This window comes from Anthonomus grandis, chromosome 5 (genome assembly GCF_022605725.1).
Source record: "Anthonomus grandis grandis chromosome 5, icAntGran1.3, whole genome shotgun sequence".
NCBI lineage: Eukaryota > Metazoa > Arthropoda > Insecta > Coleoptera > Curculionidae > Anthonomus > Anthonomus grandis.
The window spans coordinates 36,133,947-36,161,586 of NC_065550.1; the positions used below are offsets into that span (position 1 = coordinate 36,133,947).

Consider the following 27,640-nt stretch of genomic DNA (forward strand, 5'->3'; position numbering starts at 1 on the left):
TTTTTACTTTTCATTGAAAAAAAAAATCATCTTTCTCAAAAAAAACTTTTTTTTTCAAAATTTTATAATTTTTTCAAACAACCCTGAAACAGGTGTCCAATTAAATTAATTTAGGAGTATGCATATAAATTTTCATAAATTTACGTTAAGTAGTTTTTGAGCTACAAGCATTTTTTGAATTTTTTTTTTATATTTAATGTAATGTAATTAAAATTATATTTAATTTTATGTTCTTGAGTTACGAGCACTTTTGATTTTTTAATAAAAAAATTGTACTTCCTCAAAAATTTTTTTTTTTTAAATCTTGTATATGTTTTTGAAAAATCGTTAAACAGGTACCTATCCAATAAAATTAATTTGAGAATATATGTACGCATTTTAAAAAATGTATTTTGAGTGGTTTTGTTAGTTACGATCACTGTTTCGAGTTTTTAGTGGAAAAAAATCATCCTCAAAAAAAACGTTTTTTTTTTTCAAAATTTTATAATTTTTTCAAAAAACCCTGAAAGAGGTGTTCAATTAAATTAATTGAAGAAAATGCATATGAATTTTCAAAAATTTACGTTGAGTAGTTTTTGAGCTGCAAGCACTTTTTGGATTTTTTATTAAAAAAATATCTTCCTCAAAAAAAAATTTTTTTAATTTTTTTCAGAAAAAACTGAAATATGTGTGCAATCAAATTAATTGAAGAATATGCAGTCAAATTTCTAAAACCGTATTTTGGGTAGTTTTTGAGTTACGATCACTTTTTCGATTTTTAGTAAAAAAAATCAACTTCCTCAAAAAAATTTTTTTTTAAATCTTGCAATTTTCTGAAAAAACTTTAAAAAAGGTTTCCAATCAAATAAATCAAGGAATATATGTATACACAAATTTTTAAAAATGTATTTTGATGAGTTTTTGAGTTACGACCACTTTTTCGATTTTTCAGTGAAAAAGTTTTACTTCCCCAAAAAAATTGATTTTTGAAAATCTTGTTTATCTTTTTAAAAACTTCTTAAACAGGTATTCAATAAAATTAATTTGAGAATATGTGTACAAATTTTCAAAAATGTATTTTGAGTAGTTTTTGAGTTATGATAACTTTTTCAATTTATATCAATTTTTTCAAAAAAAAAAAATTCAGAATTTTATATTTTTAAAAAAAAAAACCTGAAACAGGTGTTTAATTAAATTTAATTGAGGAGCATGCATAAAAATTTTCAAAATTTTTCTATCAGTAGTTTTTTAGCTACTAATTTTTAACCTACACTTTTTGGATATTTTAATAAAAAAATATCTTCCTCAAAAAAATTTTCTTTTTTCAAAATTTTACAATTTTTTCAATAAACCCTGAAGTATGTGTCCAATCAGATTCATTAAAGAATATGCAGTCAAATTTTTAAAATTGTATTTTGGGTAGTTTTTGAGTTACGATCACCTTTTCGATTTTTCAGTGAAAATTTCAACTTTCTGAAAAATTTTTTTTTTTCAAAATCTTGCCATTTTTTCAAATAACCCTGAAACAGGTGTTCAATTAAATTAATTGAGGAGTTTGCATACAAATTTTTAAAAATTAATTTTTAGTAGTTTTTGAGCTACGGCCACTTTTTCGATTTTCACTAAAAAAGTTCTACTTCCTCAAAAAAAAAATCATCCTCCTTAAAAACCGTTTTTTTAATTTTTTCGCAAAAAACCCTGAAGCAGGTGTCCAATTAAATTAATTGAAGAGTATGCATACAAATGTTGAAAATTTTATTTTGAGTAGTTTTTGAGCCACGAGCACCTTTTCAATTTTTCAGTGGAAAGAATCAACTTCCTCAAAAAATTTTTTTTCAAAATTTTGCAATTTTTTTTAAAAACCTCGAAACAGGTGTCCAATCAAATAAATCAAGGAATATACACTATCGTTCGTATGTAGTTAAATTTTACTACTAGTAAACATTTTACTATAAAACATTTTATATTTTGGTCTTGGCTATACATTCCCTTAGCATAAACACCCACACTTTTTATAACCAACATTCTTATCTTACAAATTTTTTGCTGTGAGGTTCATAAGTTCATAAATAAAGCAATTATTTTTCCAAGTCGATTTTAAAATTAAATTTCCATCAATCTAGTTCAGCTATAGTTCTTATCAGGTAAAAAATGCCAAGAGGTATTCATTTATCCATACAAATAAAACAAAAAATCTTAAAAAAGTTTAGGCAAGGAGAAAAACCTTGTAAAATAAAAAAAAATATTTGAATTTGAATAAATCAATATTATCAAGGCCTATTTCCTATTATAACAGAAGAAATACTTTAGAAGTAGTCCCCAAGAGTGGTAGGAGATACAAAACTACTATAAAATAAGAAATTTCTAAGTGCTTGTAAGTACCATAAAACGAAGACTAAGAAAAGCTAGTTTATATGTCCGCTAAAAAGCATTGGAAATACTTGCAATAAAATTGGTAAAAATTTGAGCGAAAAAAGTGGTCCAACCAAAAATGCATTTTTTATTCAGAGTGACTTTTTTACACTCAAATTCATGCTCAGGATTTCCACTATTTTGTCGTGAAACAATTATGAAAATATTTTCAATGATTATCAAGTTATGACCAAAAATATTTAAAAATTAAAAAAAAAATGGTCATAATTTCTTCAAGTTTGGTGGCCTTTGGACCTTGGAGGATAAAATCGCCTATAACTGTAAGTTTTATATGTAATTCTTTATGTAAAAATTTCAACTATTTCATAGAAATATCTGCAATAAAAGTGAGAAATTGGTAAAAAAAATTACAACAAAAAAAGGGTCCATTCAAAAATGCCCTTTTTATTCAAAATCTTAAATTCAGAGTGACGTCCTTACATTTATCCTCGGGAATCCCACTATTTTCTCGTGAAAAAATTATGAAAATATCACCAGTGGCTCCCAAGCTATGACCAAAAATATCCGCTAAAAAATAAAAATCATAAAATTACAATTTGGTTTTAAAAATTTTCAAATTTAATGGCCTTTGGACCTTGAATGATACAATCGCCTGTAACTAAAAGAGTTTTTGAGGCACAAAGAACATTTATATAGGAAATCATGCGAAAATAGTTGGACTTTTTATATGTGTAATTTTTTTCCTAAATTCCAACTATTTCATTTAAATATTTGCAATAAAAGTGAGAAATTGTTAAAAAGATTAAGGTCCCTTTAAAAACATTCTTTTTATTGAAATCTTAAAAGGAGAGTGACGTTTTTACACTCACATTCTTCCTCAGAAATTCCACTTTTTCGTCCAGATATTTCCATTTTATTTCAGACTTTTAACGTCATTATTAGTGCTTTCTATAAGTCCGCAATAATTTCTCATATGCTTCAGAGATTTTAGGTAATTCTTTATGTTAATCCACCACTTTCTAATGAGTCCTTGACCTTTCTAGAAGCTTAAAGTCACTTTTCACTTTCAGAATATTTGAAATATTTTTTCATATTGCAAGGAATTTGAATCCATTTTCCATGTTATTTTAGATACTTGAAATCATCTTTAATATCGTTTAAAAATGTGAAATAACTTCTCATATCTTCCATTTTGTTCCAGACTTTTGACGTCAATATTCGTATTTTCTATAAACTTGCAATAATACTCCTGGAATTTTATATAATTATTTATGGCATTCCGGAATTTGAAATAATTCCTTTAATCCTCTAGGAACTTAAGGTCAAATCAATCCAAAAAGACGGATACAAATTCTCAAAAATACAATATATACAGTATATAATAATAATAGTATATACAGTATATTTCAATTTATTTTTGAATTATGACAGTTTTTTTTTAAATTGTAGCTCGGCTGCGACGGCGTTAACTCGTCAGTGCGAAAAGCCATGCAAGCGGACTACTTATCCTGGTCTTACCATCAAATGGGCGTGGTTGCCACATTAAAACTTTCAGAGGTAAGTCCGCAATACATTGGGAAGACTATGATTCTAAAAAAAAACATTTACATCTTTAGCCCATCAAAAACGAAATCGCTTGGCAACGGTTCTTGCCTACTGGACCAGTTGCGTTACTCCCTGTAAGCCCTTATATATATAAATTAAGTTTTTTCTTGAGTTGACTGACCATCAAGTTATAGCTTACAGACGATATGAGCTCCTTGGTTTGGTCCACTACTGTACAAGAGGCCAAACGACTATTGGGACTATCGGACGAAGAGTTTGTCGATGAACTTAACAGAGCGATTGTACGTAAAACTTAAAAAAAAAACAACTTTTCATTAATTTTCCCTTTTTTAGTACGGGACCTTTAGTAGGTCCTCTCTGGTCCTACAGGCCACCAGCGCTTTCGACACATTCCTGCGATTCCTGAACTGTGGAGTCGACGAGATGCGACAATTCCCCCCTAAAATAAAAACAATCGAAACGGGTAGCAGGGCGGGTTTTCCTTTGGGTTTCGGCCATTCCAGTCAGTATATTGGCAAAGGGGTGGCGCTAGTCGGGTAAAAATTGCATTTTCTCAAAGTCACAAGGAGAACTATTGTTTTTTAGGGATGCGGCTCATAGAATTCACCCTTTGGCCGGCCAGGGGGTCAATTTGGGTTTCGGCGACGTCACTTGCTTGAATGACATCTTAGGCAAAGCCGTTTATTCGGGAAGTACCATTAGTAAGTCAAGGAATTTTTATCAGCTTAGTCTCTCTAGTATACTTTTACTATATACAGTCTTAGAACATTCAATACCTAGAATAAGTCTAGATTCAAACCATAGGCGAGCTGTTTAATTATTAAATCGATTTACCAATTTTTCACACAATATGTATTTCTCTTAATCCACTAAACATTTCTTTAATGTGTTGTATTTTGTAACAGCTAAAAAATGTGTTCCCAAAAATTTTCTTTTATTTGCTGTCTAATTATTTCGCATGCAAGGTATAAGAGATGAGGATATATCAATAAAAATCCCGCTTTTCCACCTACTTCCTATATCATCGTTTAATTTCTTTAATAGTGTTTGGATCTTCTGGAAATAGTGTTTTTCTGTCATGGTTTGTCTAATTGAACCAGAAAAACATCACTTTGTTCCAATACTATTCTAATTATTAAACTGAGGTAAGGATATATAAATGAGAACCCCCACTTTTCCACCTATTTCCTATATCATCGTCTCATTTCTTTAATAGTGTTTGGATCTTCTGGAAATGGTGTTTTTCTGGCATAGTTTATCTAATTAAACCAGAAAAACATCACTTTGTCCCAATATTCTTCTAATTATTAAACTGAGATAAGGATATATAAATGAGAACCCCAACTTTTTCACCTACTTCCTATATCATCGTCTCATTTCTTTAATAGTGTTTGGATCTTCTGGACATAGTGTTTTTCTGGCATGGTTTATCTAATTGAACCAGAAAACATCACTTTGTTCCAATACTTTTCTAATTATCAAATTGAGATAAGGATATATAAATGAGAACCCCAACTTTTTCACCTACTTCCTATATCATCGTCTCATTTCTTTAATAGTGTTTGGATCTTCTGGAAATAGTGTTTTTCTGGCATGGTTTATCTAATTGAACCAGAAAACATTACTTTGTTCCAATACTTTTCTAATTATCAAATTGAGATAAGGATATATAAATGAGAACCCCCACTTTTCCACCTACTTTCTATATCATCGTTTAATTTCTTTAATAGTGTTTGGATCTTCTGGAAATAGTGTTTTTCTGGCATAGTTTATCTAATTGAACCAGAAAAACATCACTTTGTTCCAATACTCTTCTAATTATTAAACTGAGATAAGGATATATAAATGAGAACCCCCACTTTTCCACCTACTTTCTATATCATCGTTTAATTTCTTTAATAGTGTTTGGATCTTCTGGAAATGGTGTTTTTCTGGCATAGTTTATCTAATTGAACCAGAAAAACATCACTTTGTTCCAATACTCTTCTAATTATTAAACTGAGATAAGGATATATAAATGAGAACCCCCACTTTTCCACCTATTTCCTATATCATCGTCTCATTTCTTTAATAGTGTTTGGATCTTTTGGAAATAGTGTTTTTCTGGCATGGTTTGTCTAATTGAACCAGAAAAACATCACTTTGTTCCAATATTCTTCTAATTATTAAACTGAGATAAGGATATATAAATGAGAACCCCCACTTTTCCACCTATTTCCTATATCATCGTCTCATTTCTTTAATAGTGTTTGGATCTTTTGGAAATAGTGTTTTTCTGGCATGGTTTGTCTAATTGAACCAGAAAAACATCACTTTGTTCCAATATTCTTCTAATTATTAAACTGAGATAAGGATATATAAATGAGAACCCCCACTTTTCCACCTATTTCCTATATCATCGTCTCATTTCTTTAATAGTGTTTGGATCTTTTGGAAATAGTGTTTTTCTGGCATGGTTTGTCTAATTGAACCAGAAAAACATCACTTTGTTCCAATATTCTTCTAATTATTAAACTGAGATAAGGATATATAAATGAGAACCCCCACTTTTCCACCTATTTCCTATATCATCGTCTCATTTCTTTAATAGTGTTTGGATCTTCTGGAAATAGTGTTTTTCTGGCATAGTTTATCTAATTGAACCAGAAAAACATCACTTTGTTCCAATACTCTTCTAATTATTAAACTGAGATAAGGATATATAAATGAGAACCCCAACTTTTCCACCTATTTCCTATATCATCGTCTCATTTCTTTAATAGTGTTTGGATCTTCTGGAAATAGTGTTTTTCTGGCATAGTTTGTCTAATTGAACCAGAAAAACATCACTTTGTTCCAATACTCTTCTAATTATTAAACTGAGATAAGGATATATAAATGAGAACCCCCACTTTTCCACCTATTTCCTATATCATCGTCTCATTTCTTTAATAGTGTTTGGATCTTCTGGAAATAGTGTTTTTCTGGCATAGTTTATCTAATTGAACCAGAAAAACATCACTTTGTTCCAATACTCTTCTAATTATTAAACTGAGATAAGGATATATAAATGAGAACCCCCACTTTTCCACCTATTTCCTATATCATCGTCTCATTTCTTTAATAGTGTTTGGATCTTCTGGAAATAGTGTTTTTCTGGCATAGTTTATCTAATTGAACCAGAAAAACATCACTTTGTTCCAATACTCTTCTAATTATTAAACTGAGATAAGGATATATTAATGAGAACCCCCACTTTTCCACCTATTTCCTATATCATCGTCTCATTTCTTTAATAGTGTTTGGATCTTCTGGAAATAGTGTTTTTCTGGCATAGTTTATCTAATTGAACCAGAAAAACATCACTTTGTTCCAATACTCTTCTAATTATTAAACTGAGATAAGGATATATAAATGAGAACCCCCACTTTTCCACCTATTTCCTATATCATCGTCTCATTTCTTTAATAGTGTTTGGATCTTCTGGAAATAGTGTTTTTCTGGCATAGTTTATCTAATTGAACCAGAAAAACATCACTTTGTTCCAATACTCTTCTAATTATTAAACTGAGATAAGGATATATTAATGAGAACCCCCACTTTTCCACCTATTTCCTATATCATCGTCTCATTTCTTTAATAGTGTTTGGATCTTCTGGAAATAGTGTTTTTCTGGCATAGTTTATCTAATTGAACCAGAAAAACATCACTTTGTTCCAATACTCTTCTAATTATTAAACTGAGATAAGGATATATAAATGAGAACCCCCACTTTTCCACCTACTTTCTATATCATCGTCTCATTTCTTTAATAGTGTTTGGATCTTCTGGAAATAGTGTTTTTCTGGCATAGTTTATCTAATTGAACCAGAAAAACATCACTTTGTTCCAATACTCTTCTAATTATTAAACTGAGATAAGGATATATAAATGAGAACCCCCACTTTTCCACCTATTTCCTATATCATCGTCTCATTTCTTTAATAGTGTTTGGATCTTCTGGAAATAGTGTTTTTCTGGCATAGTTTATCTAATTGAACCAGAAAAACATCACTTTGTTCCAATACTCTTCTAATTATTAAACTGAGATAAGGATATATAAATGAGAACCCCCACTTTTCCACCTACTTTCTATATCATCGTCTCATTTCTTTAAAAGTGTTTGGATCTTTTGGAAATAGTGTTTTTCTGGCATGGTTTGTCTAATTGAACCAGAAAAACATCACTTTGTTCCAATACTCTTCTAATTATTAAACTGAGATAAGGATATATAAATGAGAACCCCCACTTTTCCACCTACTTTCTATATCATCGTCTCATTTCTTTAATAGTGTTTGGATCTTCTGGAAATAGTGTTTTTCTGGCATAGTTTATCTAATTGAACCAGAAAAACATCACTTTGTTCCAATACTCTTCTAATTATTAAACTGAGATAAGGATATATAAATGAGAACCCCCACTTTTCCACCTATTTCCTATATCATCGTCTCATTTCTTTAATAGTGTTTGGATCTTCTGGAAATAGTGTTTTTCTGGCATAGTTTATCTAATTGAACCAGAAAAACATCACTTTGTTCCAATACTCTTCTAATTATTAAACTGAGATAAGGATATATTAATGAGAACCCCCACTTTTCCACCTATTTCCTATATCATCGTCTCATTTCTTTAAAAGTGTTTGGATCTTCTGGAAATAGTGTTTTTCTGGCATAGTTTATCTAATTGAACCAGAAAAACATCACTTTGTTCCAATACTCTTCTAATTATTAAACTGAGATAAGGATATATAAATGAGAACCCCCACTTTTCCACCTATTTCCTATATCATCGTCTCATTTCTTTAATAGTGTTTGGATCTTCTGGAAATAGTGTTTTTCTGGCATAGTTTATCTAATTGAACCAGAAAAACATCACTTTGTTCCAATACTCTTCTAATTATTAAACTGAGATAAGGATATATAAATGAGAACCCCCACTTTTCCACCTATTTCCTATATCATCGTCTCATTTCTTTAATAGTGTTTGGATCTTCTGGAAATAGTGTTTTTCTGGCATAGTTTATCTAATTGAACCAGAAAAACATCACTTTGTTCCAATACTCTTCTAATTATTAAACTGAGATAAGGATATATAAATGAGAACCCCCACTTTTCCACCTATTTCCTATATCATCGTCTCATTTCTTTAATAGTGTTTGGATCTTCTGGAAATAGTGTTTTTCTGGCATAGTTTATCTAATTGAACCAGAAAAACATCACTTTGTTCCAATACTCTTCTAATTATTAAACTGAGATAAGGATATATAAATGAGAACCCCCACTTTTCCACCTATTTCCTATATCATCGTCTCATTTCTTTAATAGTGTTTGGATCTTCTGGAAATAGTGTTTTTCTGGCATAGTTTATCTAATTGAACCAGAAAAACATCACTTTGTTCCAATACTCTTCTAATTATTAAACTGAGATAAGGATATATAAATGAGAACCCCCACTTTTCCACCTATTTCCTATATCATCGTCTCATTTCTTTAATAGTGTTTGGATCTTTTGGAAATAGTGTTTTTCTGGCATGGTTTGTCTAATTGAACCAGAAAAACATCACTTTGTTCCAATACTCTTCTAATTATTAAACTGAGATAAGGATATATTAATGAGAACCCCCACTTTTCCACCTATTTCCTATATCATCGTCTCATTTCTTTAATAGTGTTTGGATCTTCTGGAAATAGTGTTTTTCTGGCATGGTTTGTCTAATTGAACCAGAAAAACATCACTTTGTTCCAATACTCTTCTAATTATTAAACTGAGATAAGGATATATTAATGAGAACCCCCACTTTTCCACCTATTTCCTATATCATCGTCTCATTTCTTTAATAGTGTTTGGATCTTTTGGAAATAGTGTTTTTCTGGCATAGTTTATCTAATTGAACCAGAAAAACATCACTTTGTTCCAATACTCTTCTAATTATTAAACTGAGATAAGGATATATAAATGAGAACCCCCACTTTTCCACCTACTTTCTATATCATCGTCTCATTTCTTTAAAAGTGTTTGGATCTTTTGGAAATAGTGTTTTTCTGGCATGGTTTGTCTAATTGAACCAGAAAAACATCACTTTGTTCCAATACTCTTCTAATTATTAAACTGAGATAAGGATATATAAATGAGAACCCCCACTTTTCCACCTATTTCCTATATCATCGTCTCATTTCTTTAATAGTGTTTGGATCTTCTGGAAATAGTGTTTTTCTGGCATAGTTTATCTAATTGAACCAGAAAAACATCACTTTGTTCCAATACTCTTCTAATTATTAAACTGAGATAAGGATATATAAATGAGAACCCCCACTTTTCCACCTATTTCCTATATCATCGTCTCATTTCTTTAATAGTGTTTGGATCTTTTGGAAATAGTGTTTTTCTGGCATGGTTTGTCTAATTGAACCAGAAAAACATCACTTTGTTCCAATACTCTTCTAATTATTAAACTGAGATAAGGATATATAAATGAGAACCCCCACTTTTCCACCTATTTCCTATATCATCGTCTCATTTCTTTAATAGTGTTTGGATCTTCTGGAAATAGTGTTTTTCTGGCATGGTTTGTCTAATTGAACCAGAAAAACATCACTTTGTTCCAATACTCTTCTAATTATTAAACTGAGATAAGGATATATTAATGAGAACCCCCACTTTTCCACCTATTTCCTATATCATCGTCTCATTTCTTTAATAGTGTTTGGATCTTTTGGAAATAGTGTTTTTCTGGCATGGTTTGTCTAATTGAACCAGAAAAACATCACTTTGTTCCAATACTCTTCTAATTATTAAACTGAGATAAGGATATATAAATGAGAACCCCCACTTTTCCACCTACTTTCTATATCATCGTCTCATTTCTTTAATAGTGTTTGGATCTTCTGGAAATAGTGTTTTTCTGGCATAGTTTATCTAATTGAACCAGAAAAACATCACTTTGTTCCAATACTCTTCTAATTATTAAACTGAGATAAGGATATATAAATGAGAACCCCCACTTTTCCACCTATTTCCTATATCATCGTCTCATTTCTTTAATAGTGTTTGGATCTTCTGGAAATAGTGTTTTTCTGGCATAGTTTATCTAATTGAACCAGAAAAACATCACTTTGTTCCAATACTCTTCTAATTATTAAACTGAGATAAGGATATATTAATGAGAACCCCCACTTTTCCACCTATTTCCTATATCATCGTCTCATTTCTTTAATAGTGTTTGGATCTTCTGGAAATAGTGTTTTTCTGGCATAGTTTATCTAATTGAACCAGAAAAACATCACTTTGTTCCAATACTCTTCTAATTATTAAACTGAGATAAGGATATATAAATGAGAACCCCCACTTTTCCACCTATTTCCTATATCATCGTCTCATTTCTTTAATAGTGTTTGGATCTTTTGGAAATAGTGTTTTTCTGGCATGGTTTGTCTAATTGAACCAGAAAAACATCACTTTGTTCCAATACTCTTCTAATTATTAAACTGAGATAAGGATATATTAATGAGAACCCCCACTTTTCCACCTATTTCCTATATCATCGTCTCATTTCTTTAATAGTGTTTGGATCTTCTGGAAATAGTGTTTTTCTGGCATGGTTTGTCTAATTGAACCAGAAAAACATCACTTTGTTCCAATACTCTTCTAATTATTAAACTGAGATAAGGATATATTAATGAGAACCCCCACTTTTCCACCTATTTCCTATATCATCGTCTCATTTCTTTAATAGTGTTTGGATCTTTTGGAAATAGTGTTTTTCTGGCATGGTTTGTCTAATTGAACCAGAAAAACATCACTTTGTTCCAATACTCTTCTAATTATTAAACTGAGATAAGGATATATTAATGAGAACCCCCACTTTTCCACCTATTTCCTATATCATCGTCTCATTTCTTTAATAGTGTTTGGATCTTCTGGAAATAGTGTTTTTCTGGCATAGTTTATCTAATTGAACCAGAAAAACATCACTTTGTTCCAATACTCTTCTAATTATTAAACTGAGATAAGGATATATAAATGAGAACCCCCACTTTTCCACCTACTTTCTATATCATCGTCTCATTTCTTTAAAAGTGTTTGGATCTTTTGGAAATAGTGTTTTTCTGGCATGGTTTGTCTAATTGAACCAGAAAAACATCACTTTGTTCCAATACTCTTCTAATTATTAAACTGAGATAAGGATATATAAATGAGAACCCCCACTTTTCCACCTACTTTCTATATCATCGTCTCATTTCTTTAATAGTGTTTGGATCTTCTGGAAATAGTGTTTTTCTGGCATAGTTTATCTAATTGAACCAGAAAAACATCACTTTGTTCCAATACTCTTCTAATTATTAAACTGAGATAAGGATATATAAATGAGAACCCCCACTTTTCCACCTATTTCCTATATCATCGTCTCATTTCTTTAATAGTGTTTGGATCTTCTGGAAATAGTGTTTTTCTGGCATGGTTTGTCTAATTGAACCAGAAAAACATCACTTTGTTCCAATACTCTTCTAATTATTAAACTGAGATAAGGATATATAAATGAGAACCCCCACTTTTCCACCTATTTCCTATATCATCGTCTCATTTCTTTAATAGTGTTTGGATCTTTTGGAAATAGTGTTTTTCTGGCATGGTTTGTCTAATTGAACCAGAAAAACATCACTTTGTTCCAATACTCTTCTAATTATTAAACTGAGATAAGGATATATTAATGAGAACCCCCACTTTTCCACCTATTTCCTATATCATCGTCTCATTTCTTTAATAGTGTTTGGATCTTCTGGAAATAGTGTTTTTCTGGCATGGTTTGTCTAATTGAACCAGAAAAACATCACTTTGTTCCAATACTCTTCTAATTATTAAACTGAGATAAGGATATATTAATGAGAACCCCCACTTTTCCACCTATTTCCTATATCATCGTCTCATTTCTTTAATAGTGTTTGGATCTTTTGGAAATAGTGTTTTTCTGGCATGGTTTGTCTAATTGAACCAGAAAAACATCACTTTGTTCCAATACTCTTCTAATTATTAAACTGAGATAAGGATATATAAATGAGAACCCCCACTTTTCCACCTATTTCCTATATCATCGTCTCATTTCTTTAATAGTGTTTGGATCTTCTGGAAATAGTGTTTTTCTGGCATGGTTTGTCTAATTGAACCAGAAAAACATCACTTTGTTCCAATACTCTTCTAATTATTAAACTGAGATAAGGATATATAAATGAGAACCCCCACTTTTCCACCTATTTCCTATATCATCGTCTCATTTCTTTAATAGTGTTTGGATCTTTTGGAAATAGTGTTTTTCTGGCATGGTTTGTCTAATTGAACCAGAAAAACATCACTTTGTTCCAATACTCTTCTAATTATTAAACTGAGATAAGGATATATAAATGAGAACCCCCACTTTTCCACCTATTTCCTATATCATCGTCTCATTTCTTTAATAGTGTTTGGATCTTCTGGAAATAGTGTTTTTCTGGCATGGTTTGTCTAATTGAACCAGAAAAACATCACTTTGTTCCAATACTCTTCTAATTATTAAACTGAGATAAGGATATATAAATGAGAACCCCCACTTTTCCACCTATTTCCTATATCATCGTCTCATTTCTTTAATAGTGTTTGGATCTTCTGGAAATAGTGTTTTTCTGGCATGGTTTGTCTAATTGAACCAGAAAAACATCACTTTGTTCCAATACTCTTCTAATTATTAAACTGAGATAAGGATATATAAATGAGAACCCCCACTTTTCCACCTATTTCCTATATCATCGTCTCATTTCTTTAATAGTGTTTGGATCTTCTGGAAATAGTGTTTTTCTGGCATGGTTTGTCTAATTGAACCAGAAAAACATCACTTTGTTCCAATACTCTTCTAATTATTAAACTGAGATAAGGATATATAAATGAGAACCCCCACTTTCCACCTATTTCCTATATCATCGTCTCATTTCTTTAATAGTGTTTGGATCTTCTGGAAATAGTGTTTTTCTCGCATGGTTTATCTAATTGAACCAGAAAAACATTACTTTGTTCCAATACTCTACTAATTATTAAACTGAGATAAGGATATATAAATGAGAACCCCCACTTTTCCACCTACTTCCTATATCATCATCTCATTTCTTTAATAGTGTTTGGATCTTCTGGAAATAGTGTTTTTCTGGCATGGTTTGTCTAATTGAACCAGAAAAACATCACATTGTTCCAATACTCTTATAATTATTAAACTGAGATAAGGATATATAAATGAGAACCCCCACTTTTCCACCTATTTCCTATATCATCGTCTCATTTCTTTAATAGTGTTTGGATCTTCTGGAAATAGTGTTTTTCTGGCATGGTTTATCTAATTGAACCAGAAAAACATCACTTTGTTCCAATACTCTTCTAATTATTAAACTGAGATAAGGATATATAAATGAGAACCCCCACTTTTCCACCTACTTCCTATATCATCATCTCATTTCTTTAATAGTGTTTGGATCTTCTGGAAATAGTGTTTTTCTCGCATGGTTTATCTAATTGAACCAGAAAAACATCACTTTGTTCCAATACTCTTCTAATTATTAAACTGAGATAAGGATATATAAATGAGAACCCCCACTTTTCCACCTACTTCCTATATCATCATCTCATTTCTTTAATAGTGTTTGGATCTTCTGGAAATAGTGTTTTTCTCGCATGGTTTATCTAATTGAACCAGAAAAACATCACTTTGTTCCAATATTCTTCTAATTATTAAACTGAGATAAGGATATATAAATGAGAACCCCCACTTTTCCACCTACTTCCTATATCATCATCTCATTTCTTTAATAGTGTTTGGATCTTCTGGAAATAGTGTTTTTCTCTCATGGTTTATCTAATTGAACCAGAAAAACATCACTTTGTTCCAATATTCTTCTAATTATTAAACTGAGATAAGGATATATAAATGAGAACCCCCACTTTTCCACCTACTTCCTATATCATCATCTCATTTCTTTAATAGTGTTTGGATCTTCTGGAAATAGTGTTTTTCTGGCATGGTTTGTCTAATTGAACCAGAAAAACATCACATTGTTCCAATACTCTTATAATTATTAAACTGAGATAAGGATATATAAATGAGAACCCCCACTTTTCCACCTACTTCCTATATCATCATCTCATTTCTTTAATAGTGTTTGGATCTTCTGGAAATAGTGTTTTTCTGGCATGGTTTGTCTAATTGAACCAGAAAAACATCACATTGTTCCAATACTCTTATAATTATTAAACTGAGATAAGGATATATAAATGAGAACCCCCACTTTTCCACCTACTTCCTATATCATCATCTCATTTCTTTAATAGTGTTTGGATCTTCTGGAAATAGTGTTTTTCTCTCATGGTTTATCTAATTGAACCAGAAAAACATCACTTTGTTCCAATATTCTTCTAATTATTAAACTGAGATAAGGATATATAAATGAGAACCCCCACTTTTCCACCTATTTCCTATATCATCGTTTAATTTCTTTAATAGTGTTTGGATCTTCTGAAAATTGTGTTTTTCTCTCATGGTTTATCTAATTGAACCAGAAAAACATCACTTTGTTCCAATATTCTTCTAATTATTAAACTGAGATAAGGATATATAAATGAGAACCCCCACTTTTCCACCTACTTCCTATATCATCATCTCATTTCTTTAATAGTGTTTGGATCTTCTGGAAATAGTGTTTTTCTGGCATGGTTTGTCTAATTGAACCAGAAAAACATCACATTGTTCCAATACTCTTATAATTATTAAACTGAGATAAGGATATATAAATGAGAACCCCCACTTTTCCACCTACTTCCTATATCATCATCTCATTTCTTTAATAGTGTTTGGATCTTCTGGAAATAGTGTTTTTCTGGCATGGTTTGTCTAATTGAACCAGAAAAACATCACATTGTTCCAATACTCTTATAATTATTAAACTGAGATAAGGATATATAAATGAGAACCCCCACTTTTCCACCTACTTCCTATATCATCATCTCATTTCTTTAATAGTGTTTGGATCTTCTGGAAATAGTGTTTTTCTGGCATGGTTTGTCTAATTGAACCAGAAAAACATCACATTGTTCCAATACTCTTATAATTATTAAACTGAGATAAGGATATATAAATGAGAACCCCCACTTTTCCACCTATTTCCTATATCATCGTCTCATTTCTTTAATAGTGTTTGGATCTTCTGGAAATAGTGTTTTTCTCGCATGGTTTATCTAATTGAACCAGAAAAACATCACATTGTTCCAATACTCTTATAATTATTAAACTGAGATAAGGATATATAAATGAGAACCCCCACTTTTCCACCTACTTCCTATATCATCGTTTAATTTCTTTAATAGTGTTTGGATCTTCTGAAAATTGTGTTTTTCTCTCATGGTTTATCTAATTGAACCAGAAAAACATCACTTTGTTCCAATATTCTTCTAATTATTAAACTGAGATAAGGATATATAAATGAGAACCCCCACTTTTCCACCTATTTCCTATATCATCGTCTCATTTCTTTAATAGTGTTTGGATCTTCTGGAAATAGTGTTTTTCTGGCATGGTTTATCTAATTGAACCAGAAAAACATCACTTTGTTCCAATATTCTTCTAATTATTAAACTGAGATAAGGATATATAAATGAGAACCCCCACTTTTCCACCTATTTCCTATATCATCGTCTCATTTCTTTAATAGTGTTTGGATCTTCTGGAAATAGTGTTTTTCTGGCATGGTTTATCTAATTGAACCAGAAAAACATCACTTTGTTCCAATATTCTTCTAATTATTAAACTGAGATAAGGATATATAAATGAGAACCCCCACTTTTCCACCTACTTCCTATATCATCATCTCATTTCTTTAATAGTGTTTGGATCTTCTGGAAATAGTGTTTTTCTCTCATGGTTTATCTAATTGAACCAGAAAAACATCACTTTGTTCCAATATTCTTCTAATTATTAAACTGAGATAAGGATATATAAATGAGAACCCCCACTTTTCCACCTATTTCCTATATCATCGTCTCATTTCTTTAATAGTGTTTGGATCTTCTGGAAATAGTGTTTTTCTGGCATGGTTTATCTAATTGAACCAGAAAAACATCACTTTGTTCCAATACTCTTCTAATTATTAAACTGAGATAAGGATATATAAATGAGAACCCCCACTTTTCCACCTACTTCCTATATCATCATCTCATTTCTTTAATAGTGTTTGGATCTTCTGGAAATAGTGTTTTTCTCGCATGGTTTATCTAATTGAACCAGAAAAACATCACTTTGTTCCAATATTCTTCTAATTATTAAACTGAGATAAGGATATATAAATGAGAACCCCCACTTTTCCACCTATTTCCTATATCATCGTCTCATTTCTTTAATAGTGTTTGGATCTTCTGGAAATAGTGTTTTTCTGGCATGGTTTATCTAATTGAACCAGAAAAACATCACTTTGTTCCAATACTCTTCTAATTATTAAACTGAGATAAGGATATATAAATGAGAACCCCCACTTTTCCACCTACTTCCTATATCATCATCTCATTTCTTTAATAGTGTTTGGATCTTCTGGAAATAGTGTTTTTCTCTCATGGTTTATCTAATTGAACCAGAAAAACATCACTTTGTTCCAATATTCTTCTAATTATTAAACTGAGATAAGGATATATAAATGAGAACCCCCACTTTTCCACCTATTTCCTATATCATCGTCTCATTTCTTTAATAGTGTTTGGATCTTCTGGAAATAGTGTTTTTCTCGCATGGTTTATCTAATTGAACCAGAAAAACATCACTTTGTTCCAATATTCTTCTAATTATTAAACTGAGATAAGGATATATAAATGAGAACCCCCACTTTTCCACCTATTTCCTATATCATCGTCTCATTTCTTTAATAGTGTTTGGATCTTCTGGAAATAGTGTTTTTCTCGCATGGTTTATCTAATTGAACCAGAAAAACATCACTTTGTTCCAATATTCTTCTAATTATTAAACTGAGATAAGGATATATAAATGAGAACCCCCACTTTTCCACCTACTTCCTATATCATCGTTTAATTTCTTTAATAGTGTTTGGATCTTCTGAAAATTGTGTTTTTCTCTCATGGTTTATCTAATTGAACCAGAAAAACATCACTTTGTTCCAATATTCTTCTAATTATTAAACTGAGATAAGGATATATAAATGAGAACCCCCACTTTTCCACCTACTTCCTATATCATCGTTTAATTTCTTTAATAGTGTTTGGATCTTCTGAAAATTGTGTTTTTCTCTCATGGTTTATCTAATTGAACCAGAAAAACATCACTTTGTTCCAATATTCTTCTAATTATTAAACTGAGATAAGGATATATAAATGAGAACCCCCACTTTTCCACCTACTTCCTATATCATCATCTCATTTCTTTAATAGTGTTTGGATCTTCTGGAAATAGTGTTTTTCTGGCATGGTTTGTCTAATTGAACCAGAAAAACATCACATTGTTCCAATACTCTTATAATTATTAAACTGAGATAAGGATATATAAATGAGAACCCCCACTTTTCCACCTACTTCCTATATCATCATCTCATTTCTTTAATAGTGTTTGGATCTTCTGGAAATAGTGTTTTTCTCTCATGGTTTATCTAATTGAACCAGAAAAACATCACTTTGTTCCAATATTCTTCTAATTATTAAACTGAGATAAGGATATATAAATGAGAACCCCCACTTTTCCACCTATTTCCTATATCATCGTCTCATTTCTTTAATAGTGTTTGGATCTTCTGGAAATAGTGTTTTTCTCGCATGGTTTATCTAATTGAACCAGAAAAACATCACATTGTTCCAATACTCTTATAATTATTAAACTGAGATAAGGATATATAAATGAGAACCCCCACTTTTCCACCTACTTCCTATATCATCATCTCATTTCTTTAATAGTGTTTGGATCTTCTGGAAATAGTGTTTTTCTGGCATGGTTTGTCTAATTGAACCAGAAAAACATCACATTGTTCCAATACTCTTATAATTATTAAACTGAGATAAGGATATATAAATGAGAACCCCCACTTTTCCACCTACTTCCTATATCATCATCTCATTTCTTTAATAGTGTTTGGATCTTCTGGAAATAGTGTTTTTCTCTCATGGTTTATCTAATTGAACCAGAAAAACATCACTTTGTTCCAATATTCTTCTAATTATTAAACTGAGATAAGGATATATAAATGAGAACCCCCACTTTTCCACCTATTTCCTATATCATCGTCTCATTTCTTTAATAGTGTTTGGATCTTCTGGAAATAGTGTTTTTCTCGCATGGTTTATCTAATTGAACCAGAAAAACATCACTTTGTTCCAATACTCTTCTAATTATTAAACTGAGATAAGGATATATAAATGAGAACCCCCACTTTTCCACCTATTTCCTATATCATCGTCTCATTTCTTTAATAGTGTTTGGATCTTTTGGAAATAGTGTTTTTCTGGCATGGTTTGTCTAATTGAACCAGAAAAACATCACTTTGTTCCAATACTCTTCTAATTATTAAACTGAGATAAGGATATATAAATGAGAACCCCCACTTTTCCACCTATTTCCTATATCATCGTCTCATTTCTTTAATAGTGTTTGGATCTTCTGGAAATAGTGTTTTTCTGGCATGGTTTGTCTAATTGAACCAGAAAAACATCACTTTGTTCCAATACTCTTCTAATTATTAAACTGAGATAAGGATATATTAATGAGAACCCCCACTTTTCCACCTATTTCCTATATCATCGTCTCATTTCTTTAATAGTGTTTGGATCTTCTGGAAATAGTGTTTTTCTCGCATGGTTTATCTAATTGAACCAGAAAAACATTACTTTGTTCCAATACTCTTCTAATTATTAAACTGAGATAAGGATATATAAATGAGAACCCCCACTTTTCCACCTATTTCCTATATCATCGTCTCATTTCTTTAATAGTGTTTGGATCTTCTGGAAATAGTGTTTTTCTGGCATGGTTTGTCTAATTGAACCAGAAAAACATCACTTTGTTCCAATATTCTTCTAATTATTAAACTGAGATAAGGATATATAAATGAGAACCCCCACTTTTCCACCTATTTCCTATATCATCGTCTCATTTCTTTAATAGTGTTTGGATCTTCTGGAAATAGTGTTTTTCTCGCATGGTTTATCTAATTGAACCAGAAAAACATCACTTTGTTCCAATACTCTTCTAATTATTAAACTGAGATAAGGATATATAAATGAGAACCCCCACTTTTCCACCTACTTTCTATATCATCGTTTAATTTCTTTAATAGTGTTTGGATCTTCTGGAAATAGTGTTTTTCTGGCATAGTTTATCTAATTGAACCAGAAAAACATCACTTTGTTCCAATATTCTTCTAATTATTAAACTGAGATAAGGATATATAAATGAGAACCCCCACTTTTCCACCTACTTCCTATATCATCATCTCATTTCTTTAATAGTGTTTGGATCTTCTGGAAATAGTGTTTTTCTCGCATGGTTTATCTAATTGAACCAGAAAAACATCACTTTGTTCCAATACTCTTCTAATTATTAAACTGAGATAAGGATATATAAATGAGAACCCCCACTTTTCCACCTACTTCCTATATCATCATCTCATTTCTTTAATAGTGTTTGGATCTTCTGGAAATAGTGTTTTTCTCGCATGGTTTATCTAATTGAACCAGAAAAACATCACTTTGTTCCAATATTCTTCTAATTATTAAACTGAGATAAGGATATATAAATGAGAACCCCCACTTTTCCACCTATTTCCTATATCATCGTCTCATTTCTTTAATAGTGTTTGGATCTTCTGGAAATAGTGTTTTTCTCGCATGGTTTATCTAATTGAACCAGAAAAACATCACTTTGTTCCAATACTCTTCTAATTATTAAACTGAGATAAGGATATATAAATGAGAACCCCCACTTTTCCACCTACTTCCTATATCATCATCTCATTTCTTTAATAGTGTTTGGATCTTCTGGAAATAGTGTTTTTCTCGCATGGTTTATCTAATTGAACCAGAAAAACATCACTTTGTTCCAATATTCTTCTAATTATTAAACTGAGATAAGGATATATAAATGAGAACCCCCACTTTTCCACCTATTTCCTATATCATCGTCTCATTTCTTTAATAGTGTTTGGATCTTCTGGAAATAGTGTTTTTCTCGCATGGTTTATCTAATTGAACCAGAAAAACATCACTTTGTTCCAATACTCTTCTAATTATTAAACTGAGATAAGGATATATAAATGAGAACCCCCACTTTTCCACCTACTTCCTATATCATCATCTCATTTCTTTAATAGTGTTTGGATCTTCTGGAAATAGTGTTTTTCTCGCATGGTTTATCTAATTGAACCAGAAAAACATCACTTTGTTCCAATATTCTTCTAATTATTAAACTGAGATAAGGATATATAAATGAGAACCCCCACTTTTCCACCTACTTCCTATATCATCATCTCATTTCTTTAACAGTGTTTGGATCTTCTGGAAATAGTGTTTTTCTCTCATGGTTTATCTAATTGAACCAGAAAAACATCACTTTGTTCCAATATTCTTCTAATTATTAAACTGAGATAAGGATATATAAATGAGAACCCCCACTTTTCCACCTACTTCCTATATCATCGTTTAATTTCTTTAATAGTGTTTGGATCTTCTGAAAATTGTGTTTTTCTCTCATGGTTTATCTAATTGAACCAGAAAAACATCACTTTGTTCCAATATTCTTCTAATTATTAAACTGAGATAAGGATATATAAATGAGAACCCCCACTTTTCCACCTACTTCCTATATCATCGTTTAATTTCTTTAATAGTGTTTGGATCTTCTGGAAATAGTGTTTTTCTCGCATGGTTTGTCTAATTGAACCAGAAAAACATCACATTGTTCCAATACTCTTATAATTATTAAACTGAGATAAGGATATATAAATGAGAACCCCCACTTTTCCACCTACTTCCTATATCATCATCTCATTTCTTTAATAGTGTTTGGATCTTCTGAAAATTGTGTTTTTCTCTCATGGTTTATCTAATTGAACCAGAAAAACATCACTTTGTTCCAATATTCTTCTAATTATTAAACTGAGATAAGGATATATAAATGAGAACCCCCACTTTTCCACCTACTTCCTATATCATCGTTTAATTTCTTTAATAGTGTTTGGATCTTCTGGAAATAGTGTTTTTCTCGCATGGTTTATCTAATTGAACCAGAAAAACATCACTTTGTTCCAATATTCTTCTAATTATTAAACTGAGATAAGGATATATAAATGAGAACCCCCACTTTTCCACCTACTTCCTATATCATCGTTTAATTTCTTTAATAGTGTTTGGATCTTCTGGAAATAGTGTTTTTCTGGCATAGTTTATCTAATTGAACCAGAAAAATATCACTTTGTTCCAATATTCTTCTAATTATTAAACTGAGATAAGGATATATAAATGAGAACCCCCACTTTTCCACCTATTTCCTATATCATCGTCTCATTTCTTTAATAGTGTTTGGATCTTCTGGAAATAGTGTTTTTCTGGCATGGTTTATCTAATTGAACCAGAAAAACATCACTTTGTTCCAATACTCTTCTAATTATTAAACTGAGATAAGGATATATAAATGAGAACCCCCACTTTTCCACCTACTTCCTATATCATCATCTCATTTCTTTAATAGTGTTTGGATCTTCTGGAAAGAGTGTTTTTCTCTCATGGTTTATCTAATTGAACCAGAAAAACATCACTTTGTTCCAATATTCTTCTAATTATTAAACTGAGATAAGGATATATAAATGAGAACCCCCACTTTTCCACCTACTTCCTATATCATCGTTTAATTTCTTTAATAGTGTTTGGATCTTCTGGAAATAGTGTTTTTCTCGCATGGTTTATCTAATTGAACCAGAAAAACATCACTTTGTTCCAATATTCTTCTAATTATTAAACTGAGATAAGGATATATAAATGAGAACCCCCACTTTTCCACCTACTTCCTATATCATCGTTTAATTTCTTTAATAGTGTTTGGATCTTCTGGAAATAGTGTTTTTCTCGCATGGTTTATCTAATTGAACCAGAAAAACATCACATTGTTCCAATACTCTTATAATTATTAAACTGAGATAAGGATATATAAATGAGAACCCCCACTTTTCCACCTACTTCCTATATCATCGTTTAATTTCTTTAATAGTGTTTGGATCTTCTGGAAATAGTGTTTTTCTCGCATGGTTTATCTAATTGAACCAGAAAAACATCACATTGTTCCAATACTCTTATAATTATTAAACTGAGATAAGGATATATAAATGAGAACCCCCACTTTTCCACCTACTTCCTATATCATCGTTTAATTTCTTTAATAGTGTTTGGATCTTCTGAAAATTGTGTTTTTCTCTCATGGTTTATCTAATTGAACCAGAAAAACATCACTTTGTTCCAATATTCTTCTAATTATTAAACTGAGATAAGGATATATAAATGAGAACCCCCACTTTTCCACCTACTTCCTATATCATCGTTTAATTTCTTTAATAGTGTTTGGATCTTCTGGAAATAGTGTTTTTCTCGCATGGTTTATCTAATTGAACCAGAAAAACATCACTTTGTTCCAATACTCTTCTAATTATTAAACTGAGATAAGGATATATAAATGAGAACCCCCACTTTTCCACCTACTTCCTATATCATCGTTTAATTTCTTTAATAGTGTTTGGATCTTCTGGAAATAGTGTTTTTCTCGCATGGTTTATCTAATTGAACCAGAAAAACATCACTTTGTTCCAATATTCTTCTAATTATTAAACTGAGATAAGGATATATAAATGAGAACCCCCACTTTTCCACCTACTTCCTATATCATCGTTTAATTTCTTTAATAGTGTTTGGATCTTCTGGAAATAGTGTTTTTCTGGCATAGTTTATCTAATTGAACCAGAAAAATATCACTTTGTTCCAATATTCTTCTAATTATTAAACTGAGATAAGGATATATAAATGAGAACCCCCACTTTTCCACCTATTTCCTATATCATCGTCTCATTTCTTTAATAGTGTTTGGATCTTCTGGAAATAGTGTTTTTCTGGCATGGTTTATCTAATTGAACCAGAAAAACATCACTTTGTTCCAATACTCTTCTAATTATTAAACTGAGATAAGGATATATAAATGAGAACCCCCACTTTTCCACCTACTTCCTATATCATCATCTCATTTCTTTAATAGTGTTTGGATCTTCTGGAAAGAGTGTTTTTCTCTCATGGTTTATCTAATTGAACCAGAAAAACATCACTTTGTTCCAATATTCTTCTAATTATTAAACTGAGATAAGGATATATAAATGAGAACCCCCACTTTTCCACCTACTTCCTATATCATCGTTTAATTTCTTTAATAGTGTTTGGATCTTCTGGAAATAGTGTTTTTCTCGCATGGTTTATCTAATTGAACCAGAAAAACATCACTTTGTTCCAATATTCTTCTAATTATTAAACTGAGATAAGGATATATAAATGAGAACCCCCACTTTTCCACCTACTTCCTATATCATCGTTTAATTTCTTTAATAGTGTTTGGATCTTCTGGAAATAGTGTTTTTCTCGCATGGTTTATCTAATTGAACCAGAAAAACATCACTTTGTTCCAATATTCTTCTAATTATTAAACTGAGATAAGGATATATAAATGAGAACCCCCACTTTTCCACCTATTTCCTATATCATCGTCTCATTTCTTTAATAGTGTTTGGATCTTCTGGAAATAGTGTTTTTCTCGCATGGTTTATCTAATTGAACCAGAAAAACATCACATTGTTCCAATACTCTTATAATTATTAAACTGAGATAAGGATATATAAATGAGAACCCCCACTTTTCCACCTACTTCCTATATCATCGTTTAATTTCTTTAATAGTGTTTGGATCTTCTGAAAATTGTGTTTTTCTCTCATGGTTTATCTAATTGAACCAGAAAAACATCACTTTGTTCCAATATTCTTCTAATTATTAAACTGAGATAAGGATATATAAATGAGAACCCCCACTTTTCCACCTATTTCCTATATCATCGTCTCATTTCTTTAATAGTGTTTGGATCTTCTGGAAATAGTGTTTTTCTCGCATGGTTTATCTAATTGAACCAGAAAAACATCACATTGTTCCAATACTCTTATAATTATTAAACTGAGATAAGGATATATAAATGAGAACCCCCACTTTTCCACCTACTTCCTATATCATCGTTTAATTTCTTTAATAGTGTTTGGATCTTCTGAAAATTGTGTTTTTCTCTCATGGTTTATCTAATTGAACCAGAAAAACATCACTTTGTTCCAATATTCTTCTAATTATTAAACTGAGATAAGGATATATAAATGAGAACCCCCACTTTTCCACCTACTTCCTATATCATCGTTTAATTTCTTTAATAGTGTTTGGATCTTCTGAAAATTGTGTTTTTCTCTCATGGTTTATCTAATTGAACCAGAAAAACATCACTTTGTTCCAATATTCTTCTAATTATTAAACTGAGATAAGGATATATAAATGAGAACCCCCACTTTTCCACCTATTTCCTATATCATCGTCTCATTTCTTTAATAGTGTTTGGATCTTCTGGAAATAGTGTTTTTCTCGCATGGTTTATCTAATTGAACCAGAAAAACATCACATTGTTCCAATACTCTTATAATTATTAAACTGAGATAAGGATATATAAATGAGAACCCCCACTTTTCCACCTACTTCCTATATCATCGTTTAATTTCTTTAATAGTGTTTGGATCTTCTGAAAATTGTGTTTTTCTCTCATGGTTTATCTAATTGAACCAGAAAAACATCACTTTGTTCCAATATTCTTCTAATTATTAAACTGAGATAAGGATATATAAATGAGAACCCCCACTTTTCCACCTACTTCCTATATCATCGTTTAATTTCTTTAATAGTGTTTGGATCTTCTGAAAATTGTGTTTTTCTCGCATGGTTTATCTAATTGAACCAGAAAAACATCACTTTGTTCCAATATTCTTCTAATTATTAAACTGAGATAAGGATATATAAATGAGAACCCCCACTTTTCCACCTACTTCCTATATCATCGTTTAATTTCTTTAATAGTGTTTGGATCTTCTGAAAATTGTGTTTTTCTCTCATGGTTTATCTAATTGAACCAGAAAAACATCACTTTGTTCCAATATTCTTCTAATTATTAAACTGAGATAAGGATATATAAATGAGAACCCCCACTTTTCCACCTACTTCCTATATCATCATCTCATTTCTTTAATAGTGTTTGGATTTTCTGGAAATAGTGTTTTTCTCTCATGGTTTATCTAATTGAACCAGAAAAACATCACTTTGTTCCAATATTCTTCTAATTATTAAACTGAGATAAGGATATATAAATGAGAACCCCCACTTTTCCACCTACTTCCTATATCATCGTTTAATTTCTTTAATAGTGTTTGGATCTTCTGGAAATAGTGTTTTTCTCGCATGGTTTATCTAATTGAACCAGAAAAACATCACTTTGTTCCAATATTCTTCTAATTATTAAACTGAGATAAGGATATATAAATGAGAACCCCCACTTTTCCACCTACTTTCTATATCATAGTTTAATTTCTTTAATAGTGTTTGGATCTTCTGAAAATTGTGTTTTTCTCTCATGGTTTATCTAATTGAACCAGAAAAACATCACTTTGTTCCAATATTCTTCTAATTATTAAACTGAGATAAGGATATATAAATGAGAACCCCCACTTTTCCACCTACTTTCTATATCATAGTTTAATTTCTTTAATAGTGTTTGGATCTTCTGAAAATTGTGTTTTTCTCTCATGGTTTATCTAATTGAACCAGAAAAACATCACATTGTTCCAATACTCTTATAATTATTAAACTGAGATAAGGATATATAAATGAGAACCCCCACTTTTCCACCTACTTCCTATATCATCGTTTAATTTCTTTAATAGTGTTTGGATCTTCTGAAAATTGTGTTTTTCTCTCATGGTTTATCTAATTGAACCAGAAAAACATCACATTGTTCCAATACTCTTATAATTATTAAACTGAGATAAGGATATATAAATGAGAACCCCCACTTTTCCACCTACTTCCTATATCATCGTTTAATTTCTTTAATAGTGTTTGGATCTTCTGAAAATTGTGTTTTTCTCTCATGGTTTATCTAATTGAACCAGAAAAACATCACATTGTTCCAATACTCTTATAATTATTAAACTGAGATAAGGATATATAAATGAGAACCCCCACTTTTCCACCTACTTCCTATATCATCGTTTAATTTCTTTAATAGTGTTTGGATCTTCTGAAAATTGTGTTTTTCTCTCATGGTTTATCTAATTGAACCAGAAAAACATCACATTGTTCCAATACTCTTCTAATTATTAAACTGAGATAAGGATATATAAATGAGAACCCCCACTTTTCCACCTACTTTCTATATCATAGTTTAATTTCTTTAATAGTGTTTGGATCTTCTGAAAATTGTGTTTTTCTCTCATGGTTTATCTAATTGAACCAGAAAAACATCACTTTGTTCCAATATTCTTCTAATTATTAAACTGAGATAAGGATATATAAATGAGAACCCCCACTTTTCCACCTACTTTCTATA

At 30.7% G+C, this 27,640-nt stretch overlaps 1 protein-coding gene across 2 annotated transcripts in view; it reads left to right on the forward strand.

Moving 5' to 3' along the window:
- The window catches only part of LOC126736228 (ubiquinone biosynthesis monooxygenase COQ6, mitochondrial), a 66,078-nt gene that overhangs the window by 29,507 nt on the left and 8,931 nt on the right, over positions 1–27,640 (forward strand). For both annotated transcript variants that reach the window (XM_050440491.1, XM_050440492.1), the window contains exons 4-8: positions 3,802–3,909; positions 3,969–4,031; positions 4,092–4,199; positions 4,252–4,454; positions 4,504–4,619. In XM_050440491.1, coding sequence (XP_050296448.1) covers positions 3,802–3,909; positions 3,969–4,031; positions 4,092–4,199; positions 4,252–4,454; positions 4,504–4,619 — 598 coding nt within the window. The remainder of the gene's footprint in view (positions 1–3,801; positions 3,910–3,968; positions 4,032–4,091; positions 4,200–4,251; positions 4,455–4,503; positions 4,620–27,640) is intronic.